The sequence below is a fragment of the Carya illinoinensis genome, chromosome 10 (assembly GCF_018687715.1).
Source record: "Carya illinoinensis cultivar Pawnee chromosome 10, C.illinoinensisPawnee_v1, whole genome shotgun sequence".
NCBI classification, from domain to species: Eukaryota; Viridiplantae; Streptophyta; class Magnoliopsida; order Fagales; family Juglandaceae; genus Carya; species Carya illinoinensis.
Genome location: NC_056761.1, coordinates 21088729 through 21111868, shown reverse-complemented (window position 1 = coordinate 21111868; position 23140 = coordinate 21088729). Strand labels below are relative to the sequence as shown.

At 37.4% G+C, this 23140-nt stretch overlaps 2 protein-coding genes across 2 annotated transcripts; both read right to left on the bottom strand.

Moving 5' to 3' along the window:
• Positions 1-4915: 4915 nt before the first annotated feature.
• Positions 4916-6628, bottom strand: LOC122278537 (transcription factor MYB14-like). Its single transcript, XM_043088718.1, has 3 exons — positions 6496-6628; positions 6047-6176; positions 4916-5435 (listed from the first exon to the last, which is right to left on the bottom strand). Exons 1-3 carry the CDS (start codon positions 6626-6628, stop codon positions 4916-4918), a joined length of 783 nt encoding a protein of 260 aa, XP_042944652.1.
• Positions 6629-20469: 13841 nt separating this feature from the next.
• LOC122278536 (transcription factor MYB4-like) lies at positions 20470-22205 on the bottom strand. Its single transcript, XM_043088716.1, has 3 exons — positions 22070-22205; positions 21848-21977; positions 20470-20974 (listed from the first exon to the last, which is right to left on the bottom strand). Exons 1-3 carry the CDS (start codon positions 22203-22205, stop codon positions 20470-20472), a joined length of 771 nt encoding a protein of 256 aa, XP_042944650.1.
• Positions 22206-23140: the final 935 nt, after the last annotated feature.

Genomic DNA, 23140 nt, shown 5'->3' with positions numbered 1-23140 from the left:
AAACATTCTCCATCTTTGGAAATGCATATTTTGGTTGTTTGTGGCTTCGAAACATGCGTTTCGAAGCTTTCGGTAATGGCTGAGTCGACTCAGCGTTTCTGTGTCGTAACGTTCGGACGTCACGACACAACGTCCGAACGTGTGACCTTTTCTATTCTTTACGTTCGCACGTTATATTGTAATGTGCGAACGTATTAGTTTTACGTGCGAACGTTTTTATCCAACGCTTTAACGTAACGTTGGATAAAACGTTCGAATGTAAACCGTTGGTATTCTTCGGCTAGTAAGAACGTCCGAACGTATGACGGTTCAGATTCATTACGTCCGAACGTTTGGATAGTACGTTCAGACGTAATGAACTTATTCGCACGTTTTTATCGAACGTTTGAATGAAACGTTTGATAAAAACGTCTGAACGTATCATTTTTGTAAATTCGCACCTATTTTAACGTGCGAACGTACATTGTATTAACGTTCGAACGTTTCCTATAAAAAAAATTTTATATTGTTTCTTTCAGGTATTATTATTTTATATATTGAAAAAGTGAAATTATTTAAAAGTTTTACTAGCAAAATTATGTAAATTTATAAGAATGATATTTTAATTTTTAGTATAATCGATATATGTCATAATACGTATGTATCTGTGATTATAATCATTTTTTTTAAATGTTATAACTTATATATATTTTTTTTATTTTCAGGATATGGCTCAGTATATGACGACAAGGAAGCGAGGGAGGGATGGAGGCAATCCGGACATCGCTTGACTGTGGGCACGAACTGTTATGGGGGAACGAGAAATCTGTGACGCCCCCAAATCCCCACGCCCGAACACGGGAAAATCGAGACGTCCGGATGGTGACAACCCGGGTCACCATCCCATCGACGGGTGACAAGTGTGTGCAAAGGCAACAAATGTGCACAAAAGAACACGCAGCGGATAACGAAAGTCATCACTAAGTACCAGAATTTTCTTAACGTAATAAAAGCTGTTTAAAACGTACATAGATAAAATATTATAAAAACACAAATACAGCTTTAAACAAATATAACACATAGCATCAGCAACCCGGCGGAGCCGCATCCTCGGGCTCAGCCTCCTCCTCTTCGTCCTCTAACTCTGCACCAAAAGCTACGGAACCAAAAATGGTACCGCAGGTAAGTAAAACCCAAACCCTACCAGATAATAACACATATAGAACTCAAACAATATGCATGAACCATGCCCAATGCACAAAACCCAAAGACACAGTTTTCCACACACGCCAAAAACCCATTTGGCCCAAAAACACATCTTTTCCGGAAAACACGCCAAAGTCACATTTTATCCGTATGCACCATGACCTCCCCTAGGGGTCATCCGCACACCCTGGCTCCAGTGCCACACCGCAGAGTACCACCACGCATGTGACACCTAACGAGCGATGCCCAGTTCCGTGCCCCGCACGTTCGTAGCCAAGCATCCTCTAGCCCTCACCAGCGAAGGGCCACGGAGTCGGTGCGTAGAGCGATGCCCGGTTCCACGCCCAGCGCGTTCATAGCCAAGCAACCCCTAGCCCCGGCTCCCGTCGTCTAGCGACAACTCAGGGGACATCACTCAGTTTATTCCGCTCCCGAGTGACCAGAGGAGCTCCACCGGGATAATACCCCATCCTGGCTTGGGGTCGTGAGACACACGCACCCGTAAGACCACTTACGCCAATACACAGGCTTTTCACACATAAACAAAAAATACACGTGCATGCACCATGTAATGCCATAACAATGCATAATAAATTAATCCAACAACATAAAACAATAAAACAAGCAACTCCGTCCTCCATCCATCCGACCCCCAAACTCTTCGGACTCAGTCCGGAATCAACCAACCAGCAAATTAATTAATTGAAAGAGCAATATATATTTAAATCTGAAAATAGGGTTTGGAAAATACTTACAGCGCTATATGGCAATTTTAGAAAACACGCGGCGTTGCAAACGGCGCCGGAAAAGCAACGTCACAGTGAAAATTCACTGTGGCCGTGGGTTGTGAAAAACCCACTTTTGAACGGGGACAAACTAGGACACAAAATTGATAGGGAATGGTCTAGGGATGATTGTGAAGCTATTGGAAGTGGTGGTTGGCCATGGGTGGTGGCGGAATTGCCGGAAGACACAAATCGGAGATCAAGCTCGTAGGAGCTGTTCCGGTGGTCGTTGGAGGCCGAAAATGGGTGGGTTAGGACGGCAAGGGACCGGTGATGAAGTGGTGAAGAAATGGTGGCCGGAGGTGGAGCGACGGCGGCGGATCGGACGAAAAACCGTGGGGCTTTGAGGAGGATTTCCGGCCAAACGGCCGGCCGGCAGGGGGAGATATTTGGTGGGAAGGTGCGCCGGAGGGAGGGGGTTCGAACGAGACTGGCGGTGAGCCAAACGGTGGCCGGACGGCGGCGATCTGGGCTGAAGAAGATTCCGGCCGTGGGTGAGGAGAGAGAAGAGAGAGAGAGAGATCGGGGGGGTCGACGCGGGGGAAAGCAGGAGGAAAAAGAAAAAGAAGAAAAAAAGAAAAAGAAAGGAAAAAGAAAAGAAGGGAAAAAGAAAAAAAAGGAAAAAAGAGAAAAAGGAAAAAGATGTAAAAAGAAATGAGGTCCAATCCTCACTCCGGGAAAATAAAACAAACCGCCGAAAAAGGATTAAAACCACAAAACATCTAAAAGAAATAAAACACAACATCAAATAAATTAAAAAAAACAAATTTTAAAACGCAAATAAATTAAAATAATTAAACTAATATATTAATTAAAATAAAAACAACTATTTTAGCGAAAATACACTCAAAAGCGGGTCATCACAAAATCCTCATTAATGAGTTTGATGAGCTCAGTTGGGAGCAAAAGACGCTGAGAGACATCTTCGTCACCAGAGGCTGGGGCCCCATATGCACATTGAGGGGAAAGATTTACCCCACAATGGTTCGAGAGTTTTACATTGGGATGGCCACCATGCCTAACGATGCATCATCCCATACTCTCAATGTACGCGGTGTACAGTTTCAGTTCTCGGGGGATGTCCTCGCCGACTTGCTCCAGATTCCGCGTATACTACCTGAGTCAACAGCTGCTCAAGCTGATGACATAGCAGCTGCATTTTCCCCGGGCATATTCGAGGCAGATCCAGCCGCTTCTGCTTCATCTTCGGGCCCTGTTGAGTTTATGCCCAGTCATGAAGAAGATCGACCCGAGGGCGATCCTATTGCTGCTGAGGTTGGTGACAATGAGCGGGACCAGGATTTCTACATCCTCACTGGCACGGACCGCACAAAGCTCGATAGGCTGAACTCCTTCAGCCAGAATCAGCTGCTGCCTTTCTTTCGCATGTTGCACATTTTTGTTGCAACAAATGTAGACCCGGTGGCACATAAGAGCACATTCAGTCGGGCTCGTGCACAGTTCCTGATTGGCTTGGCACGTGGTGAGCCCATTGACTTGCCCCTTGTTATATTTGAGCGGATCCATTAAGAGGCCAGCATCGTTACCACGGATAATCTCCCATACGGAGTCATCATCAGCCGCTTATTACTAGCCCGAGGAGTGCCACTCCAGGCGGAGGAGATGGTTATAAACCAGATGAGCCCTATCGACATAACCACACACCGCCGGAGCATTGGACAGGGGAGAGGCTCAGCTCGGCGTCAGTCTAGTCCTACGCCAGATCTTGTTCCCCCGACTGAGTCTGGGGTCGATGTTGCTCGCCCGTCGGCGAGTACTAGTCAGCAGCCGGGAGTTACATCTGCTGGGGATGTGCGACCTGCTTGGGTTGATACAATGATGACAGATATGAAGGCGCATATAGACCGACAGATCGATAGACAGATTGCACATATAGATCAGGCTGTCGCACATCTTGCACATCATGTAGATGTGTTAAACAATAAGGTTGAGACATTGACTGAGGAGTTTCGATCTTTTGTAAACCAGCAGTTCTGAAAGTGATTTGTAAAAATTTATCATTCGAATGTTTTTTATTTTCGACATATGTAATGGACACAAATATTTAATGTATGTCTTGTGTAGCTTAATTTCTACTCTTAATTTTTTTTTAATATAACGTTACTCAACCTTACTATTAAAAAAATATATATTATGGTTAATTTATGTAATTTAACATATAACGTTCGAACTTTATCACATTAACGTTCGAACATTGGCGCTAATATATTCACGTTCGCACATAATTATGTAAAACGTTCGAACGTTCGCGCTAATTTTTTTTACGTTCGCACGTAAATATACATAACATTCGAACGTTACTTTGAAGTGCGAACGTATTATGTTAAACGTCCGAACGTTTTGAAATTCTTGCCCAACATTTAGTGACAGTTCTCACAAACCGTCATAGTAAATACGTTTTAGTCACAGTTTGGAAACCGTCACTATTTATAATCTGTCACTAAAAGCCATATTTGTTGTAGTGATACCTCACTTCACTAGGGATAGAATAACACTGGGTGTCAACGTACACGTGAGAAATTAACAAAAGGCGAGGATGAGATATATATTATCATGCGAATCAAATACATGCATGCATGCATGCATACAGGATACCATCAGATTAATTTTTCATTAATTAATTCAAGTTTATTATGTCATAAGATCAATATTGATTCAACCCTCCCATGATTTGAAATAGGTTAAGTCAATTAATTTATCTACGTGTAGACAATTAGGTGAATGAAAGATTCATATATATATATACACACACATGAATCTATCAATCGATCTAAGCCAGCGTGTCGTGGATATTCAAATGCATGATGCTTATTTACAAACTGACCATTTGAAGATAAGGTTCACAACTTCCACTAGCTCAAAATAACACTTGGTCAAGGACACTATCAGTACATGATCACATGCATTTCTGCTGCTTACATTGATCAATCGACCCAAAAATCATAGCCAGCATCATAGCAAACATCTGGATACATGGGCGCAGTAGTTGAAGCCATAAATACAGGGTCTGTTTCAGGCATGAATATGTCCTGAAATGAAAAATATGGCTGCTCCCATATACTTTGGATTATTTCACAGGCGTTGGAAGAACTAAAATTGATCTCGTTCTGATCTATCATGTATTGGTTTATAACATCTTCAACTGGAGGATCAGTACTGCTTGAAGAAGAGATCACATCATTAATGGACATATATACTTGTGGTGACGTCTGTATACCGTTAAAGCCATCCACATTTGGCAGTTTTGGGGAATCGCAAAGTAGGAGATCTTGATTCCCAGAAGAATCATTCTTGTTAGAGTCAACGTCCTCGGATGTTCCCACCAATTCTGATATAATGGTTGATGACGAATTGTTCTTACTGAGCTTTTTCAGGTGGGCGTGCCAATAATTTTTTATTTCATTGTCGGTTCTTCCAGGAAGTTTTGCGGCAATTGCAGACCATCTGAAATAAATTGAAGACAGTAAGACCGACATTATCAAGTACTGCTGCATTTTTGAAGAGCCAGATTTTTCTTTCTTCACAATATCTTCAACATTCGGGTTTAACCGAAGTCTGAAAGCTTTTGCTTTTCCATCTTGTAGAAGCCATATATGTTGCAGTTTATCCATGTGATGTCAATCGTGAGAATTTAAGACATGCTAATTCGATTGGAAAGTTAATTGTTCATGTTAACTTCAAACTGATTCTAAAAGCATATAACAGACTTCAATCACCATTTGCAAATTATAATGCACTTTAGAAATTCACGTAATTCTGTATGTAATATCAATCATGATGAGAGTTTGAGTGTCAATTCCTTAGACTCACACGACCTTAGATATGAAAGAGAATTGTAGGTTTGAGCTAGCTCCAAAAAAACAAAGAAAAAGAAAAAGAACTTTGCTCTCTCTCTCTCTCTCTCTCTCTCTCTCTCTCTCTCTCTCTCTCTCTCTCTCTCTCTCTCTCTCTCTCTCTCTCTATATATATATATATATATAGAATTAATATATAGCGAGGTGTGCATTTAAAGAACATTGTGTATAGTTTCCATATAGAATTTGTAATGTACTTACCGGTTCCCCAGCAGTTCATGCCACTTGAGTATAGTTTCTTGGTCCTCTTGGCTGAAGTTTCCCCGCTTAATGTCAGGCCTAAGGTAGTTCATCCATCGGAGCCTACAACTTTTTCCAGATCGTGTCAAACCTAAAATAAAATAAAATAAAATAAAAAAGTGTTAAGATAAAAATATAAATAATTAATTCTACTTGGTCACTGAGATTTCTCGGATGAAAATTTTGAGTTTTAAGATTAAATATTAAAATATTATATTTTAATATTATTATTATTTTGAAATTTAAGAAAGTTAAAATAAAGTACTTGAATTATTTATTATATTTTGTATGGAGATTTGAAAAAAGTTATAATAATGAGATGAGAATTTTGTGTTTGAGATGAGAAATCTTGATGGCCAAACACATTAACCTTATTTAACGTTTAAGATCATCTGCTAATTAATTCATACCGGCAGCTTGAGGCATCTGACTCCAGTTCCAAATGCCGTATCGCTTAATGTAGGCTTTCAGCTTGTTGTCTTCTTCAGGACTCCATGAGGTTCTTGATCTCGCGGGCATTTTCTCACCGTCTGAAGTCTTCATGATCAATATCTGATCTAAGTATTGCTCTTATAAATAGTTACGATTATTGCTTGGTAGTCATGTCATAGGCCATGCAGTTCCCTGGGTCAAAACCGTGTTTATCAAAGTTTTAACTTTTCAAGTGACAATTAATATAATTAAGGTCAATCCAATCCGCGTACGAGGTTGCTGTAATAACAAGTTAATCAAGAGGATATATTAATTAAGTGGAAGGTGCATATATATATATATATGCAGGAGGATGGCACCTAGCTTCATTATTGAATGGAAATTAATATATGTCTAAAAATAAATTAGTAATCATGGTTGGACCGAAAAAGAAATCATGATCGATCCATAAATAATGACAGTTTATTTAATTAACAAATCTCTTCAGAAATTAATCATGATCGAACAGCATGTATATATATATATATATATTATATGTACCTAGCCAGAATTAAAATTGAATCGATCAAGACTAAAAATATGATGAAAGTCGATGTCCATGATTAATGATAGGACCCCACTTCACTAGGGATAGAATAACTCGTTGTCAACGTACACGTGAGAAATTAAGAAAAGGCCAGGCCGAGATAGTTGACCTGTTCCATGAATATAAGAAACTGATAGGATTTTAGTACGTACGTACTACAATGAAAGAACGAAAGGTACGAATTTCAAATAACAACACCAACTCCTTACATATAATATATTATTTGATCATTAGTTAAGGACATGCATGCTTAGGTAATTATGATTAGTAGTGAAAGGGTTTTAGTTAATATGTTTTATTTGGTTTTAGAAAATGAGAGAGAAACAATTGGGTAAAAATAGTATAAAGTTATAATATTATTTGAATATTATTATTTAATATTATTTTTATTTGGTAATTTGAAAATTTTGTATTGTATTTTATGTTTTATTTAGAAATTTAGGAAGATTGTAATGATTAGTTAATGCTTATATGAAAAAGTTGAGGATATAAAATTGAAAAGTATATTGTGTTCGAGTAATGTTTGGGAAAACAATTGTGCAAAGTTTTGGGATAAAACAAGAATTTCTCATCTCATCGATAGGTGATGTATAATTTCTTCGACCATCAGTCAGTACTGTCGGACAGTGACTAAGAATAAGTAGAAAAGTTATTAAATAAAAAGAAAAATAGAAAAGTTATAAAATAAAAAGAAAAATATTGTTGTTCTTCATCTTAAATCTTATTATTCGAAATTACACTTACTATACTACACATTTGAAGTAGTTACTAATGAAGTGGTTGATACCCAAAACCACTTTAAATATACATGCATGCGATACCAACAAGCATGATTTGGGATAATTATAAGATTTAGAATGAAGAGTGACATTGTAACGATCCAGTCGAATAATATTATGATTGAGATATTAATAATTTTTACTGTTCTTAAATTATATTTAATAAGTCATATTGAATAAGCTTACGAGCGATAAATTATTAAGATTGATTAGTAGTTATAATTAGATTCAATAAATAGGTTAAATCCCATTTATTATTTAGTGAACGAATTAGTCTCCTTTTAGAATTTAAATATTGCCTATTAGAAATTTATTTCAATTTAAAATCATCCCTAATTGAAGTCCCCTACGCAGTCTCAGTCATTGTCAATGCTACATTGAACGAACTAGTAGATCATGTTTTTAAATTCAAACTCTATTATTGAAAGATCGTAACTGAGTCCAACTTGAACTCGTTGGCATCCTATTCCAACAGGGATACAATTCTACAAGTCATCTTCAGGTTAAAACTCTTTAACAGAGTCTAACTCAAATTGGTTGTCCCCATTTCCCAAATCTCTCTAGAAATATCTTCATTCCACGTGTTATTTGGAAAAAAGACCATAAACCTCACAGCTCAATGTCGTTAGCAATTTTGTGTCAAAAATTTTAGACAGCAACACTACAAGGTAAGTAACATGATCATACACTTGCACATATGTACGGTAAATGGAATTTCTTTTATAAAAAGATTATGCATGTATGCCCACCATTGGAAGCCTCTTTTTATATATGTACCTGGGTCATAAATATCATAATTTCATGTAGGACAAGATTTGGCCTAGGGAGGCAAGGCAAAAGCCTAGATAGTTTATGTCATGCTCAATTTTATGATTTAAAGTTTAATAAGTTATTTTGATAAGTAAATGAGACTTTATTGAATTTAAATAAGTGCTTCTGCAAACTCTCTTTTAGATTTTAAGTATTTAATAAAGATCTCTTTTAGTTAAGAAGAAAAGATTTTTAAGCAAAGTTTGGTAGCGCACCTGGAGAGGGCTTAATATCCTTTGAGGCTCATTGTGTAACATCCCGCTCCTTCTTTCTCTTATGGTTACGAGCCTCGTTTTGCATTTTGAGCCTTGATGGTGTATTTTAAAGATATCATGTGATTTTTAAAGCAAGACCAGTGTTTTGAAGCCTTTGAGTATTTTTAAATATCCTAGAATATTTATATGAGATATTTTGAGGGTTACTGAACGAAACCTAATTTTAAATAAGATAATTATAATATTTTTGAAAAAAAATATTATAATTGTAAAAAAATCATTTTAATTAAATGATTTTAGTCATTTAAAAATATTGTAAGATTTAAATTATGTTGAAAACTCTAAATTTATTTAAATAGTTTTATTCTCTTAAAATTAATTAGCAAAACTTCATCGTTTAATTAAGGATGAAGATTATATTTCATAGACTAAAGTTTAGTTAAATAATATTTTATCTTAATTCCCCTTAGTATTTTAAGTTAAATCAATGTTTACACATTTTCAAATCAGTAGTTAAAGCCCACCGTTATATCATTTTAAAGATCCCAAGACGAAGGGTATGGATTAAATATCCAAGTTGTGACGCCCCAACTCCAGCATACAGAAACACAGGAATCGATGCGTCGGAATGATGAGTTAGAAACTTGTTGAGGGTCTCCAATTTCTGATGACAGTCAGAAGAGATGCCATATTGGTTTGTGCTTTGCAACTAAGTGCATCTGCCACAACGTTAGCCTTACCAGGATGATACTTAATTGGTAATCACTAATAGTCTCAATCCACCTTCTCTACCTCATTTTTAGTTTTTTCTGACTAAACAAATACTTAAGGCTTTTTGTGATCTATGCACACCTCACATTGTTCATCATATAAGTAGTGCCTCTAGATCTTCAAAGCAAAAACTAGAGTTGCCAATTCTAGGTCATGGGTAGGCTAGTACTGATCATGGTCCTTGAGTTATCGCGAAGCATAAGCGATGACTTTTCTCTCTTGCATCAGAACACATCCTAAACCCATCTTGGATGCATCACTATAAACCACATAAGGCTTACAAGGTTTAGGTAATGCTAATACAGGTGTTGAAGTTAACCTATTCTTCAACTCTTGGAAACTCTTTTCACATTTGATTATGCCAAAGAATAACGCGGTAGTTTTAGTACAACTTTGGGGTATCAATTCCATAGGGAGACAAATTAAAAGAATAGCAGAAGAAACAAAGAAACTAAACAAAAATATTAAATAATTAATGGAGAACAAAAATTAATTTTAAATGCAAATTGAAGTGAAGTAAAGTTACTAACAGAAGAAGAAATCAAATTGACGAAGAGTAGAGCATCGGGAATCCCTTACACAAATCCAATATTTTAATTATTCTTAATTCATTGAATAACTCAATTGGGAACTCAATTCTCGAAATTTCCAATCGGAATGTATAGATTTATAAACCAAAATTAAACTAAATGTAACCCTTTAAAAAATTATTCACCACTTTTAAAATACGTAAATTATTATCCTTATTGAAAAAATCCAACTACAACAATATACTCAATGAGCGATATTACAACAAAAAACTAAATTAATATAGATAAATAATTGATTCAAACATAATCAAATAACCAATCCATTCAATAGAAAAAGCATGACTAAATCCAAAAACAGAATAAATTCTATGATTATTCGGAGAAAAACAAATCAACAATGAATTGAGAATGATAAAGCAAAAGAGTTTTAGTAATTGAAAATTAAATACATAAATTAAAAATACCATCTAATGTGCAAGTTCATCCCTAACCCTACTTGATAATTTAGTTTCCCAAAAATATAATGGACAACAAAAATTTTCAGAGAAAAATAAAGCAAATGGTAGCCATGGAAGTGATTTTCTCCTCTCTTCAAATCTGCCTCTTGTGCCTCTCCCTCTCTTCTATTTCGTGCTAATAATATGTTTACATAGGGTAGGAAAGAAATCATAATGTCTTCATAATTTTCACATAAAAAAATCATCTAAATTTTATGACTAAACTTGGCAGCCATGTACACACTTCAAGAGTTCAAATTTAGAAATTCTTATTAGAGACAAATTTATATCCCTTTATTATATATTTCTAATGCATCGAGAATCGCATCAATCCAATGTGTGAGTAGAAAGTTACGGTCAAAATACTAAAATATATCTAGGCTATCTCCTACCAAATTTTGAATTAGGACTTCTTATAGTTTCCTTTTGTATTTTTTTTTCTTTTCTTTTTTTATCCAAATTGCTCTTAAACCCCATGAAAGTCCTCCTTTGAATTTGACTGGGCTTTGACTTGCTCTTTTATAAATTCTAAAATTAAGTATAAAAAACTACTTATTAGTATCCCAAGGTAAATAGAAACTCAATTCAAGAATACACATTAATTCCTATGATTTCTATTCACATTTTACCATTTTAATCCAATAATAGGGTATTTAGAGTGCACTTCTGCGCACTCATCAACATTCTTCGGTCCATACATACTTAGCGTTCTTTCTAGTAGGTGCTGTTAGAGGACTAGAAAGTTTGGAAAAACCTCTTATAATATCCTGCCAACCCAAGAAAACTGTGTATCTGGTGAAGATTCATCGGCCTTTGCCATTCTGTTACTGCTTCTATCTTAGCAAGGTCCACTGCTACTCCCACACTAGAAATAACATGTCCCAAAAATCTCAATTCTCGGAGCCAAAACTCACACTCTGATTCTGAGTTGGTGATATCCTTATCATAGATCAATCTTAGAAAAAACCGTAGCTCCTTGCAATTGATCTAACAGATCATCTATTCTTGGTAATGGATACTTATTCTTAATAGTCAACTTGTTCAAATCTCTATAATCAATACACATCCTTAGAGTTCCATCCTTCTTCTTAACGAACAATACCGGTGCTCCCCATGGTAATGAGCTATGTCGAATAAAACCCTTTTCCAAGAGCTCTTCTATTTGAACCTTAAGCTCTCTCAATTCTACTAGGGTCATTCAGTATGGTGCCTTGTGCATTGGAGTCGTGGCCTGTTCAAGCTATATTACAAATTTCATCTCTCCATTCGAAGGTAATCTAGGCAATTCGTCGGGAAAACCCTTCAAAAAATCCTCAATCATAGGAATTCCTTCAACTCCTTAGGTTCCCCTGTCATGCTAATAATCATTACTAGATAAGCAGTATCTCCACTCATCAGGCTCTACCTTTCTTGCCCAATGGTCATCATAGATGGATTCAATCGAACAGTCGCCCCATATAATGGTGATTTTCCTTCTCAGGAAAATCAAACACTACTTTCTACCTGCGACAGTCTATCTTGGCATAATGTCTCGATAACCAGTCCATTCCTAGGATTAAATCGAATTTCATCATACGAAAGACAATCAAATCCGCAGTTAGAACTACATTTCTGATTTCTAACAGGCAATTCTTAACTATATTCTTACACCCAATAATTTTCCCATCTGGAATAGCCACTAACACTTTCTAAGGCATCAGCTCAGCCTCAAGCTCACATCATCATATGTAATCACTAGAGATAAAGGATCTTGATGCTCCAGAATCAAACATAGTCCATATTGAATACTGCTTCAATCATATCTTACCTAATAAGGTAACTACAGTTGCTCAACAATCTTCAAATACAATTTTAATTGAGTGAAAGCAAAGTTGGAAATGTTACCACTAATCACTCCCGCTTCTACCGTCTAGTCGGCTTCCAAGTCCACATCTCCTAGCATAATGGCATAAACCTTAGCTTTTGCAAGGACCTTTGGTTTGTTGCTTGGCGTTGATGTCCCTCCAGGCATATTCTGTGGACAATCTCGGATCATATGAACAGTTTGGCCTCATTTAAAACACACTCTTGAGACCAAATGACATTCTCCACTATGCCACTTCCCGCATCGTCGACACACTACAAGAAAAATAGACAATTGCGACCAATTTATAGCAATGAAAATACCATTAGCAACCAAATTGTTTGGTTGCTAATGGTATTTTCATTGCTATAAATTGGTCGCAATTGTCTATTTTTCTTGTAGTGACATGGCGGCGGAGGGACAGGTTCTGCTCTCCCAGCTGCTACACCCTTTCCTTTACTTGGGGTTATAAGGGCCTTTTGCTTCCCCACACTACCTCCTGAGGAGTAAGGGTATCCCCTCTTTCTATTTGCTTGAACTTGCGTAATCAATCTTTGTTGTTCCGCTTCTACTGTCGATGCCACATTAACTAGCTCTTGGAAATTCTCTATCTGTAAGTAGGCCACTTGATTTCGAATATGGGGTTTCAACGCATCCTGAAATTTCCTAAACTGCATCTGCTCTGTGCTGATTAGGTGAGATGTGGATCTCCCCATTTCCATAAAACGAGCCGCATACTGATCGACCATCATATTTCCTTGGGTTAGGCTTGCAAATTCCAAAGCTTTCTACTACTTAGCCATTTCCAAAAAGAAATGATGATCGAACTCCGTCTCTATTGTGCATCCACTAATATCAAAAGTCATTTCTAAGTCCAAGAGCCACTTATTACCTTTCATCGATCCTTCTGTTCCCATGAAATTATAGTATTTATGCACCAAGAATTTCTCATAAGAACATCCTTATTCTCCTCTAGGTGGTCCTAATCTAGTCTGTTGTCCTTGTTCCGTCTGAGTCCACACCACTTCAGTCATTTGGTGAATAGCCTCCGTTATGCTTGTCCTCCTTCCATAGGCATGTTCTTGACTTCTTGCTCTATTTGAGGAGTAGTATTCTCATGCTAGTTTCACACCATAACACCTTCTTTTGCCTGAAATGCATAAAACCAATGCAGATCAGTCTTCTCCCGATAGCTTATCCCTTCATTACTTGACGTTCCAGAGGTCGTCTACACATTCTACTCCATCCTTTCGAGACTCGGGCCTACCACTTACAAGATCACAGCCTATAACTACAGATCTCAAACCTAGCTATAAGTACAATGTATCCCTAGGACAAAGTGTGGGTTTACCCAGAGACGTAATTACTCTGATAACATCCTCTGTGGCACCCCCAGCCCCCACTTGGAATTTGGCAGTGACTGAGACGCCGAGACATGCAACACAAGTCTACACACCCCTCGTACATGACAGATACAATGCTTCTAGATATTCTAGCAATATGCAATAAACATTCAGCGAAAACAATAAAAAGATAAAGAGAAACTAAGCAATGCCATAGGCAATTGTAACCTTGTCCTATCATTGACATCCATATACAAAGAGAGTTTTTCAAAACATAGTATGAGTTTGCATTTCCCAAAATACAAGACCAAAATATTCCTTTTCATATGTCAAGTTCCAAAAACATTTCCCCCCTTATGGAACTAGGTAAACTAGCCTTGGCCGGTACATGCATAAGAACATGGAAAATCATCACTTGAACATACTTCAAACTTTATCCAAGATGCTTAGAAATCATGGCATAATAAAACAAGAGATGAAATCATGGCATTTGACCAAGATTTGTGTCACTCAAAGTAGGGTAAAATCGAATCATCACAAGTCTTAAAACATCAATATTATTTTCCTTAAAACCAAAACATGCAGGGAATCTTATCACCATTTATCATCATAAACCGATTCACATTAGCCATTCCATAATCATTTTCCAAGTTCATGTAAGAGTATTCAATCAAGAAAACAAGAATAGCAACCAAAGTAATAGAAATAAACCAAAAATTTACACAAAAGTATACATGCATTAACAAGAACTATGTTGAGTGTATACCTACAAAAGTCCACGGAGATTAACAAATAACAAGCTATAAATCGAAGTGTAACTAGTTAGAATGAGGGTTCTAAAATCCCTTAATCCGTGAGGTTAAAGTGCATGTGTGGTTTTTAAGGCTACTACTTGAGTTTAAGCACCAATAGATCAATTGGGTTCTAGGGTTTTGAGTCAAGAAGTCTCTCATTTTCTTGTGTTCTTCTCCATAACTCAAAATAAGGGGAAAAGGCAAGTAATTGGCCGAATACATGAAGGATTTGGACTCCTCATTATTCGGCTTATACCAAACCCTAGTTGGTTCCTTAAGAATAAGTGTGAGATTGTGAGTGTTTTGTTAAAACCGAAACTATTTAGACATTCTCATCTCCACGAGTTGATAATGTGTCATGTGTGGGTGTGTGTGTGTGTGAATCAATAAAGCAAATCTCACCATGCTTCTCCTTCGCTAAGCCGAAATCTTTTCTTGAAGGTAATTTTCCTTTGTTTGGTTGGAAGGAAAGTATGAGAAAGTGAGAAAACTTTTGCTTGCTTGTGTGAGAGAGAGAACAAAGAAGGTAAGAACATGAGAGATCCGAAAATGACAAAAGAAAACCCTTGGGCATGTAGCTCTACCCCCTTTATATAGAACTTTCCAACAAAATCTTATTGGTCACTTGAAACCCAATGCATGAAAGACAAATGGCATTGCCCTTCTTCCTTCCCCTTTGTCATCCATGCCCCTTGAGTTTCATCATGAGATTGCTTTGGAAAAGACCAAGGCATGAGGTGGCGTGTGGGGTTCCTCCCCTCTTGGTTGAAAATGCCCCTCTAAAAAATATCTAGGTGCAATGTATATTAGGGAAACTAGGTAAAATTACTCCCTAGTCTCTTCCTCGTCCCAAAATAATATGTTGCATGGATGCCACATGGCTTAGGCTTGTGGAGGCTTCTAGATGCCGCCCCACTCTCTCTCTCCCTTCCCTATGAAGATCTTTCCCTTTCCATGCACATTCCCAATGTGGCCTTCCACTTCCCAAATCCTTTTGTTGTAACCCTAATTGTCAAGTGGCGTGTGAGTGTGTACCTTGAGTGTGGTGGCCGAAAATTTAGGGTTAAGATGGTCTTTTGTGCAAATTTCAATTCACCTTTTCTTGTAGAAACTCCTTACATGGTTGACACTTGGAACAAATCAAAGAAAACTCATGGGTTGGTGTGTGGTAGGAGGAAACCAAAAATCCTTCTTGTCTTTTGGCTTTCCCCCACAAACCCTTCTTGGAAATCCCTTTTGTCTTCCTTATGCACCACTTCCCTATGCATGCCTCTTGGAAATTGAAATGGTGTACATCTAGAAGGTGCTATGCATGTGGGATGGCTTGGTCGAGTGCCTCTTGGTTTTCCCTATGCATCTCATCATTTCATTTTTCTAGAAGCATCCTTGCATGAGTGACATGGCAATGCTACCAGGGTTAGGCATGCAAGCCTTCCCTTGGGCTTTCCTAACACACTTCTTTCCCCCTTGGCCCATTATCAACACTACATAGCATTAGGGTTTGAACATTGGGCTAAAGTCCAAGTGGGCTTGGGTTTTCCCTTATGGCTTAATTTCACTAAGAGTTCTTAGAGTTAAAATCCATAATTAAGCTTATAAAGCCTCTTCTTCCCTTAAATCACCAGGACCTTCTATCACTAAGGCAAGAAAATATTTAATGGCCTCAACTTCACTTTGTCTGGTCATCACAGAGTCCATCGGGAAAAGAAAGTTATCGATTGAATAGAGATATTGCTCGAATATAGATAAACCCTCCATCTTAACATTTGGATTTCAAATGGCAGATAAGTCAGCTATCACATAACAATAGATGCCTGACAGACTCTATATAAACAAAGAACCCAGGTATGTGATGATCTATTTGATTCATTGGTATTGAAAAGGTTTCCTCATTGTGATATCTGACTTAGGTATTGAAGGCATTCTCGCGAACCCCCCAAGCCGCATAAGAATTGTCAAAGACAAAGTCAGAGGTACGTTGAGATTCTCGCAAGCTAAGTATGTGAAAAAGGTACTCAGCAGGTTATGTGATATCCCCATTTTACGTGTATTTTTATTGGGTGAATTTATTTTAATTATTATAATTAGTGATTTTCTTATTTTAAATTAAAGGTGATTTTTTTTGCAATATTATTTTATGATTATTAAGTTGTGAAATTATTTTTACATGCTTTCTTGCTATTTATTATTATATTATATTTTAATTGCTTTTTAATTTAAATTAGTTATTATGGGCTTCAAAATTATTGTGTTTTTGAGATTTTATTATTTTATTTTATTTAATCACTGCATTTAAATTATTTTATTTAATTTACTATTTTAAAAATAATTTTCATTGGATCAGTTTTATGACCCCAAGTTGTGAGGATTGGACCTCATTTCTTTCCTTCCCTTTTTTCTTTTTCTCTTCTTTCTCATTTTTCTTTTTCTTCTTTCTTTTCTTTCTTTTTCTTTTCCTCCCCGATTTTCCCCAACCCTGTGCGACTCTCTCTCTCTCCCCTCTCTCGTCATTTCTTTCCTCTCCTCCAGCCCACTGATGCTAACCGCTGTGCTTCTCACCGCCCCCACCGTTCGACTCCCCACCAACCGGCGCACTTACCCACCAACTTTCAGCCCCAACCGAGCCACCGTTAAGCCACACACACCCCTCCAAACTGCAGCGTCTATTTTCTCTAACGCCGCCGTCACTCCACCTCTAGCCAACATTTCTTCACCACCCATTTCCAGCTCCGATCCATCGCCGAAGTAACCACCACAAGCTAAACTCTGTTTTGGTCAGTTTTTACTTCCACTACCATTTTGTCGCCACTCACGGCCAACGACCACTTCCACTAGCTTTACCACTACCTCTAAACCATTCCCTATCAATTCCAAGTTTTAGTTTGTTTCCATTCAAAAGTGAGTATTTTGTGACCACGACCACTGTGCATTTTGCACTGTTACGTTTCTTTTCTACCACCTTTTGCAGCTCGTTGATCCTCCTAAAATTATTTTATAGAATTGTAAGTATTTTCAAACTTTCTTTAAGATTAAATATATTTTTGCTTTAACAATAATTTGTGATTGGTTGGTTGTGCCAGACTAATTACGAGGAGTCAGGGGTCGAATGGATTTGAAAATGGAGTTATTTTATGTTTGGATGATGTTGGATATTTGTGTCTTGTCATTTGCATTGCATGGTGCATACATGTACATGTGTTGGATATTGAAAACTAGATTTTCAAGTGTTAATGGATTTTTTGGTGCGTGCGTATCATGACCACAAGTAGAGATAAGGCATTATCTCGATCGAGCTCCTCTAGCCACTTGGAAGCATAATATACTAAGTGACGTCCCCTGGGTTGTCGCTGGGCGACAACGGAATCAGACGGGATGGTAACGCTCTCGTGCCGACTCCGTGGCCCTTCTGCTGGTGGGCACTAGAGGATGCTTGGCTACATACGCACTGGGCGCGGAACTGGGCATCACTTCTATAGATGTCACATGCATAGTCATTACCTGCGGTATGGCATAGGAGCCGGAGTGTGCAGATGGTCCCTAGGAGAGACCATGGTGCATGCAGATTAAATTGGATATTGATTTGAAATTGAATTTTGGGACATTTTCTGAGAAAATGGTGGTTGTTTTAATGGATTGGATTTGTGGGTCATTATCTGAGATAATGGCGAGGAAATGTTTTGGGCCAAAATGGGATTTTGGAGTACGTGTAAAATTAGTTTTTTCGAGAAATGATGATTTTCGAGACATATGCATATGGTATCATATTCATGCATTTGGTTATTGCATGAATGTATTTTATCTTGAGGTTTGTTTAGATTGTTACTTATCTCCGGTACCGTCTTTGGTATTGTAGATTTGGATGCAAATGAGGAGGAGACTTAGCCTAAGGAGGTGACTCTGCCAGAGAACTGATTTGGAGTTTGGCTTATTTTATTTGGAAATTATTTTCCATATTAAAATTATGTATTTGGTTTTATGATGATATTGGAACTTGTAATATTTTGTTACGCTTGTTTTAGTCAAGTTTGTATTTCAACAAACTCTGATATTTAGTTGACTGACTTTATTATTCTGCTACTTTATTTTTGTTGTATACTTTAACTTGTACACATACTTAGCACTTAGCGATAGGATGTGTGACCTGTGCTGTCATCATCCCGACGGCTCAATTTTCACGTGTCCGTACGAGAAGGCCAGGGGCATCACATGTTCAATATGGACAAGGCCACACCAGTTGTCTCACCCTTGGCCAGCCACTTTAGACTTAGCAAGAATCAATCACCTAAGTCAGAGGAGGAACAAGATTACATGAGTAAGATTCCTTATGCCTCAGCTATTGGTTCACTTATGTATGATATGGTTTGCACTAGACTAGATATTGTCCATGTAGTGGGAGTTGTGAGTAGATACATGAGTAACCCAGGAAAACAACATTGGGAAGCAGTGAAGTGGATTCTAAGGTACCTAAAAGGCTCCTCAAAAACGTGCTTGTGTTTCTTAGGAGAGAGCTTAAAGGTGCAGGGCTATGTTGATGCTGATTTAGCTGGAGATATTGATAGTAGAAAGTGTACCACAGTCTTTATTTACACTCTAGGTAGTACTGCAGTGTCATCGGGTTCTAATCTGTAGAAAATAGTTTCTTTCTCTACTACAGAAGCTGAATATATTGCAGTGTCAAAAGCTGCAAAGGAGATGATATGGCTACAAGGATTCTTGGAGGAATTGGGTAAAAAGAATCAGAATGACACTTTATACAGTAATAGTCAGAGTGCCATATTTCTTGCCAATAATCCAGTATTTCATTCTAAGACCAAGAACATTTAGATCAGGTATCACTTTATACGATAATTGTTAGATAACGGACAATTGTTACTTGAGAAAATTTGTGGAACCAAGAACTCTACTGATATATTGACAAAGGGTGTTACACTTGAGAAATTGAAGTTGTGCAGAACTTCAGTTGGTCTTCTAACATGAAGACATGGGTAGTGAGTTGCCAAGGTGGAGGATATCATGTTTGAGGAAGAGGGCGATACAGTGAGTGTACTAGTTTCCAAGTGGGAGAATTGTTGAGTGCTGTGGAGTCTGGTCCACATTACTCGAGCGGAGTCATTAGCCGCTCAAGGGAAGGCAAGTCAGAGAGCTTCACTTGAAGATAGCACGACAGTGAACTCAAGCAATTTCCAAAAAAAGGTTTGCTTGATGCGCGCTCGACACGCTGCTTGAGCGAACATCACTATTACATGGATTTTAGAAGTTTTCCGCCATTTGACTATATATATATATTATTTTATGGCATATGGCTGTACTGAGAGAATAGTAGTCGCCCCCACTATTGTATTGTGATTCCTCAAGTAATAAAAATCATCCGCAACTCCCTTGAATGTAGGCAATTTGCCGAACCACGTAAATCTTTGTGTCATGTGTGTGATTGCTTGTCTCTTTCGCATTTACTTTTACTTCATTGTCATCGTTTTACACAATAACAATGGCGATGGTTTCAATGGCTATAAATAATTTGCACATCTCGAGCATGTTTGTGCTTTTCCCCATTCGTTGTTTGTTAAAAAGTTGTTTTGTACTCGAGCAACGTACGTTACTTACGACTTAAACACTTAAAAACTACGTAATAGTAATTATTAAATGCATATTGCTTATTTACAACATAACCATCGAATGCATTTGAAGACAATAGATAACACGAGTTCCTCTAGCTCAAAACAAGTACTCTTAATGAAAGATATGTCCTATCATGCACATCACTTGCATTTCTGCTTGCATTGATCAATCGATCCATAAATCGTAGCCAGTATCAAGGTAAACATATGGATACATGGGCTCTTGGAGCCACATCGCAGTAGTTGGAACCATAAATCCAGCGTCTGTTTCCAATATGCACATGTCCTGAAACAAAAATGGCTGCTCCCATATACTTAGGAAATTTTGATCAGATGTTTCAGATGAACTAAAATTCTTCTCTATATGTTGGACAATTTCAGCGGCTGGATCAGTGCGTGAAGAAGAGATATCATTAATGGGCATTTGTGTTGACATCGGTATACCTTCAGTGGCATCCATGTTTGGCAAAATTGGGGCATCGCAAAGTAGGAGATCTTGAATCCCGGGAGAATCCTTCTTGTTAACTTCAACCTCGGATGATTTCACTATTTCTGATATAGTCGTTGACGAGGAAGTGTTGATCTTACTGCGCTTTTTCAAGTGCGCGTGCCAGTAATTTTTTATTTCGTTGTCAGTTCTTCCAGGAAGCTTTGCAGCAATTGCAGACCATCTGAAATAAATTAAAGACGGCAAGGACATTACACTCAAGTACTGTAACTTAGAAGATCATCATCCGGGTTTTACTTTCATCACTATTAGATGCTCTAAAAATGATTCTAGAGTATCTTCAACATCTAGGTTTAACAGAAGTCTGAAAACTCAATCTCCTTTGCCCGTCATCATGGCATGCATGCTTTGAAAATCTTGCTTTTAACACTATTTGAAATCATATTACGAAAATAGAAGCGAAGTTGTAGCTAATCTACAACCCTGGATTTCTAAATGGTAGACCCCAAATCATAGCATCCTTAGGCCATCTTATAAAAGGATTATAATTTGTGAAATTAGAAATGTTCTTTAAATGCACATACGTTGCTATTCCATAAAGCAAAATTCATATTAATTACGATCCGTGAAAAACATTGTTTTCAATCAATTTATTTGATGGGATTTTGATTTAGATGAATGGATATTTGTAACAAGTGGATTGCTATAAGAAAAAACCTATTAGATTTCTTTCGTTTTTCATGATCAGTGCAGTTAAAATGCATGCATGCTAGCTCGTTCCTACGCACGTTTTAGCAGACGGATGTACTGTTAATACGTTGCATCATAACGTACTCGATCGTATCAGTCTTTTCAATAGAATCTACATGCATAACTACAGGCCGATGGTGATTTAAGTCTGGAAGGTTTTTTTAGTATCCCTTCGAAGTTAACAATAATTAACTCATTAATGCATCGCTCTCATTTGGGTGGGAGTAAACAGCAGGATACAAACCTCGAACTATATATACACAGTAAAGAATCAGACTCAAATCTCTATGGCAGGAATCTTCAACTTTACGGTAAATCTTTCGCATAGAATTTGTAATGTACTCACCTGTTTCCCAGCAGTTCATGCCATTTGAGGATAGTTTCGTCGTCTTCCTGGCTGAAGTTTCCTCGCTTAATGCCAGGCCTGAGGTAATTCATCCAACGGAGCCTGCAACTTTTCCCAGATCGTGCCAAACCTGAAAGAAAAGTAGAAATAAAACCAATAAAAATTAGGTTAACTAAAGTAGATATAAACACCATACCATGATGCACGAATGAAAATTCCTACCGGCAGCTTCTGGCATCCGACACCAATTCCAAATGCCATATCGCTTAATATAGGCTTTCAACTTCTGGTCTTCTTCAGGACTCCAAAAGCCTCTACTCGCAGGCATTTTTTCACCATACGAATTAGTGTTCACCATCTCTAGTTAGCTGTACGTATGTATAGAGCTCAACTATTTCGACTTGCAGATCAGACCTCAAAGCCCTATTAATAGTTGCGAATATTGTTTCGCACTACTGTCATTGAATTCAATAAAAAACGTTTTTAACTTTTCATGTGATGATGATTAATTTCCATAGATAAAGAGAAATTAATTAGCTCACTCGAGGTCCGGTCCTGGATCAACACGTTTTAGTTATACCTGTATAGTCAAATGAAATTCAATTTCCATTGGATTAAGATATATTTGAGCATATTGATATATGTTTTATTCCGTCAACTAGCAAACAATATTATAGTCAAATCAATCATGGTTGCCATATATTTTAAATAAAATGAAATATCGAGTACTGGAATTAGGAGGATATTGCATGGCAGTACCATAGTTTATTATGGGTATTTTCTTTAAAGAAAAATGCTATAAGCATGTACGTCTAGTTAGATGATAAATTAACCTAGTAACTTTATTGTAAAGTATAGATATAACATAATATATATAATATGAAGTTATGTCATTTATATATATATATTATTAAGAAGCCATCAATACCTTGAATTAAAATTGATCGTCCATGCATGTTTGTGACGACCATATAATATACGAGTCTGAAATTAATCGATGATGAAAGATACCTCAGCAAGCTGTGATCAGAAATAAAGGGATGCATGCCATCTTTGACCTGTTTCAACATATGTGAATCGTATATACATGCTGCATGTACATGAAGGATATATATAATCAGATTTCTCAGTTCGAGTTTATTATATTTCGTATATAAGATTGTTTCAACCCTCTCAGAATTGTTAATCCAGTCAATTCATGCATGCGTAACCCATGATCATGTGTATGTGGACAATTCAAGTGAATGGTGATCTCATATATATAAAACTTTTGCAATCCTTTAATGCTTCCCA

Excerpts from the sequence above, each read along its gene's own strand:
- LOC122278536 (XM_043088716.1), bottom strand. The coding sequence starts at position 22,205 with ATGGTGAACACTAATTCGTATGGTGAAAAAATGCCTGCGAGTAGAGGC. Across the intron at positions 21,978-22,069 it reads TCGGATGCCAGAAGCTGCCG|GTTTGGCACGATCTGGGAAA; the intron begins GTAGGAATTTTC and ends CTTTTCTTTCAG. Across the intron at positions 20,975-21,847 it reads CATGAACTGCTGGGAAACAG|ATGGTCTGCAATTGCTGCAA; the intron begins GTGAGTACATTA and ends AATTTATTTCAG.
- LOC122278537 (XM_043088718.1), bottom strand. The coding sequence starts at position 6,628 with ATGAAGACTTCAGACGGTGAGAAAATGCCCGCGAGATCAAGAACCTCA. Across the intron at positions 6,177-6,495 it reads TCAGATGCCTCAAGCTGCCG|GTTTGACACGATCTGGAAAA; the intron begins GTATGAATTAAT and ends ATTTTATTTTAG. Across the intron at positions 5,436-6,046 it reads CATGAACTGCTGGGGAACCG|ATGGTCTGCAATTGCCGCAA; the intron begins GTAAGTACATTA and ends AATTTATTTCAG.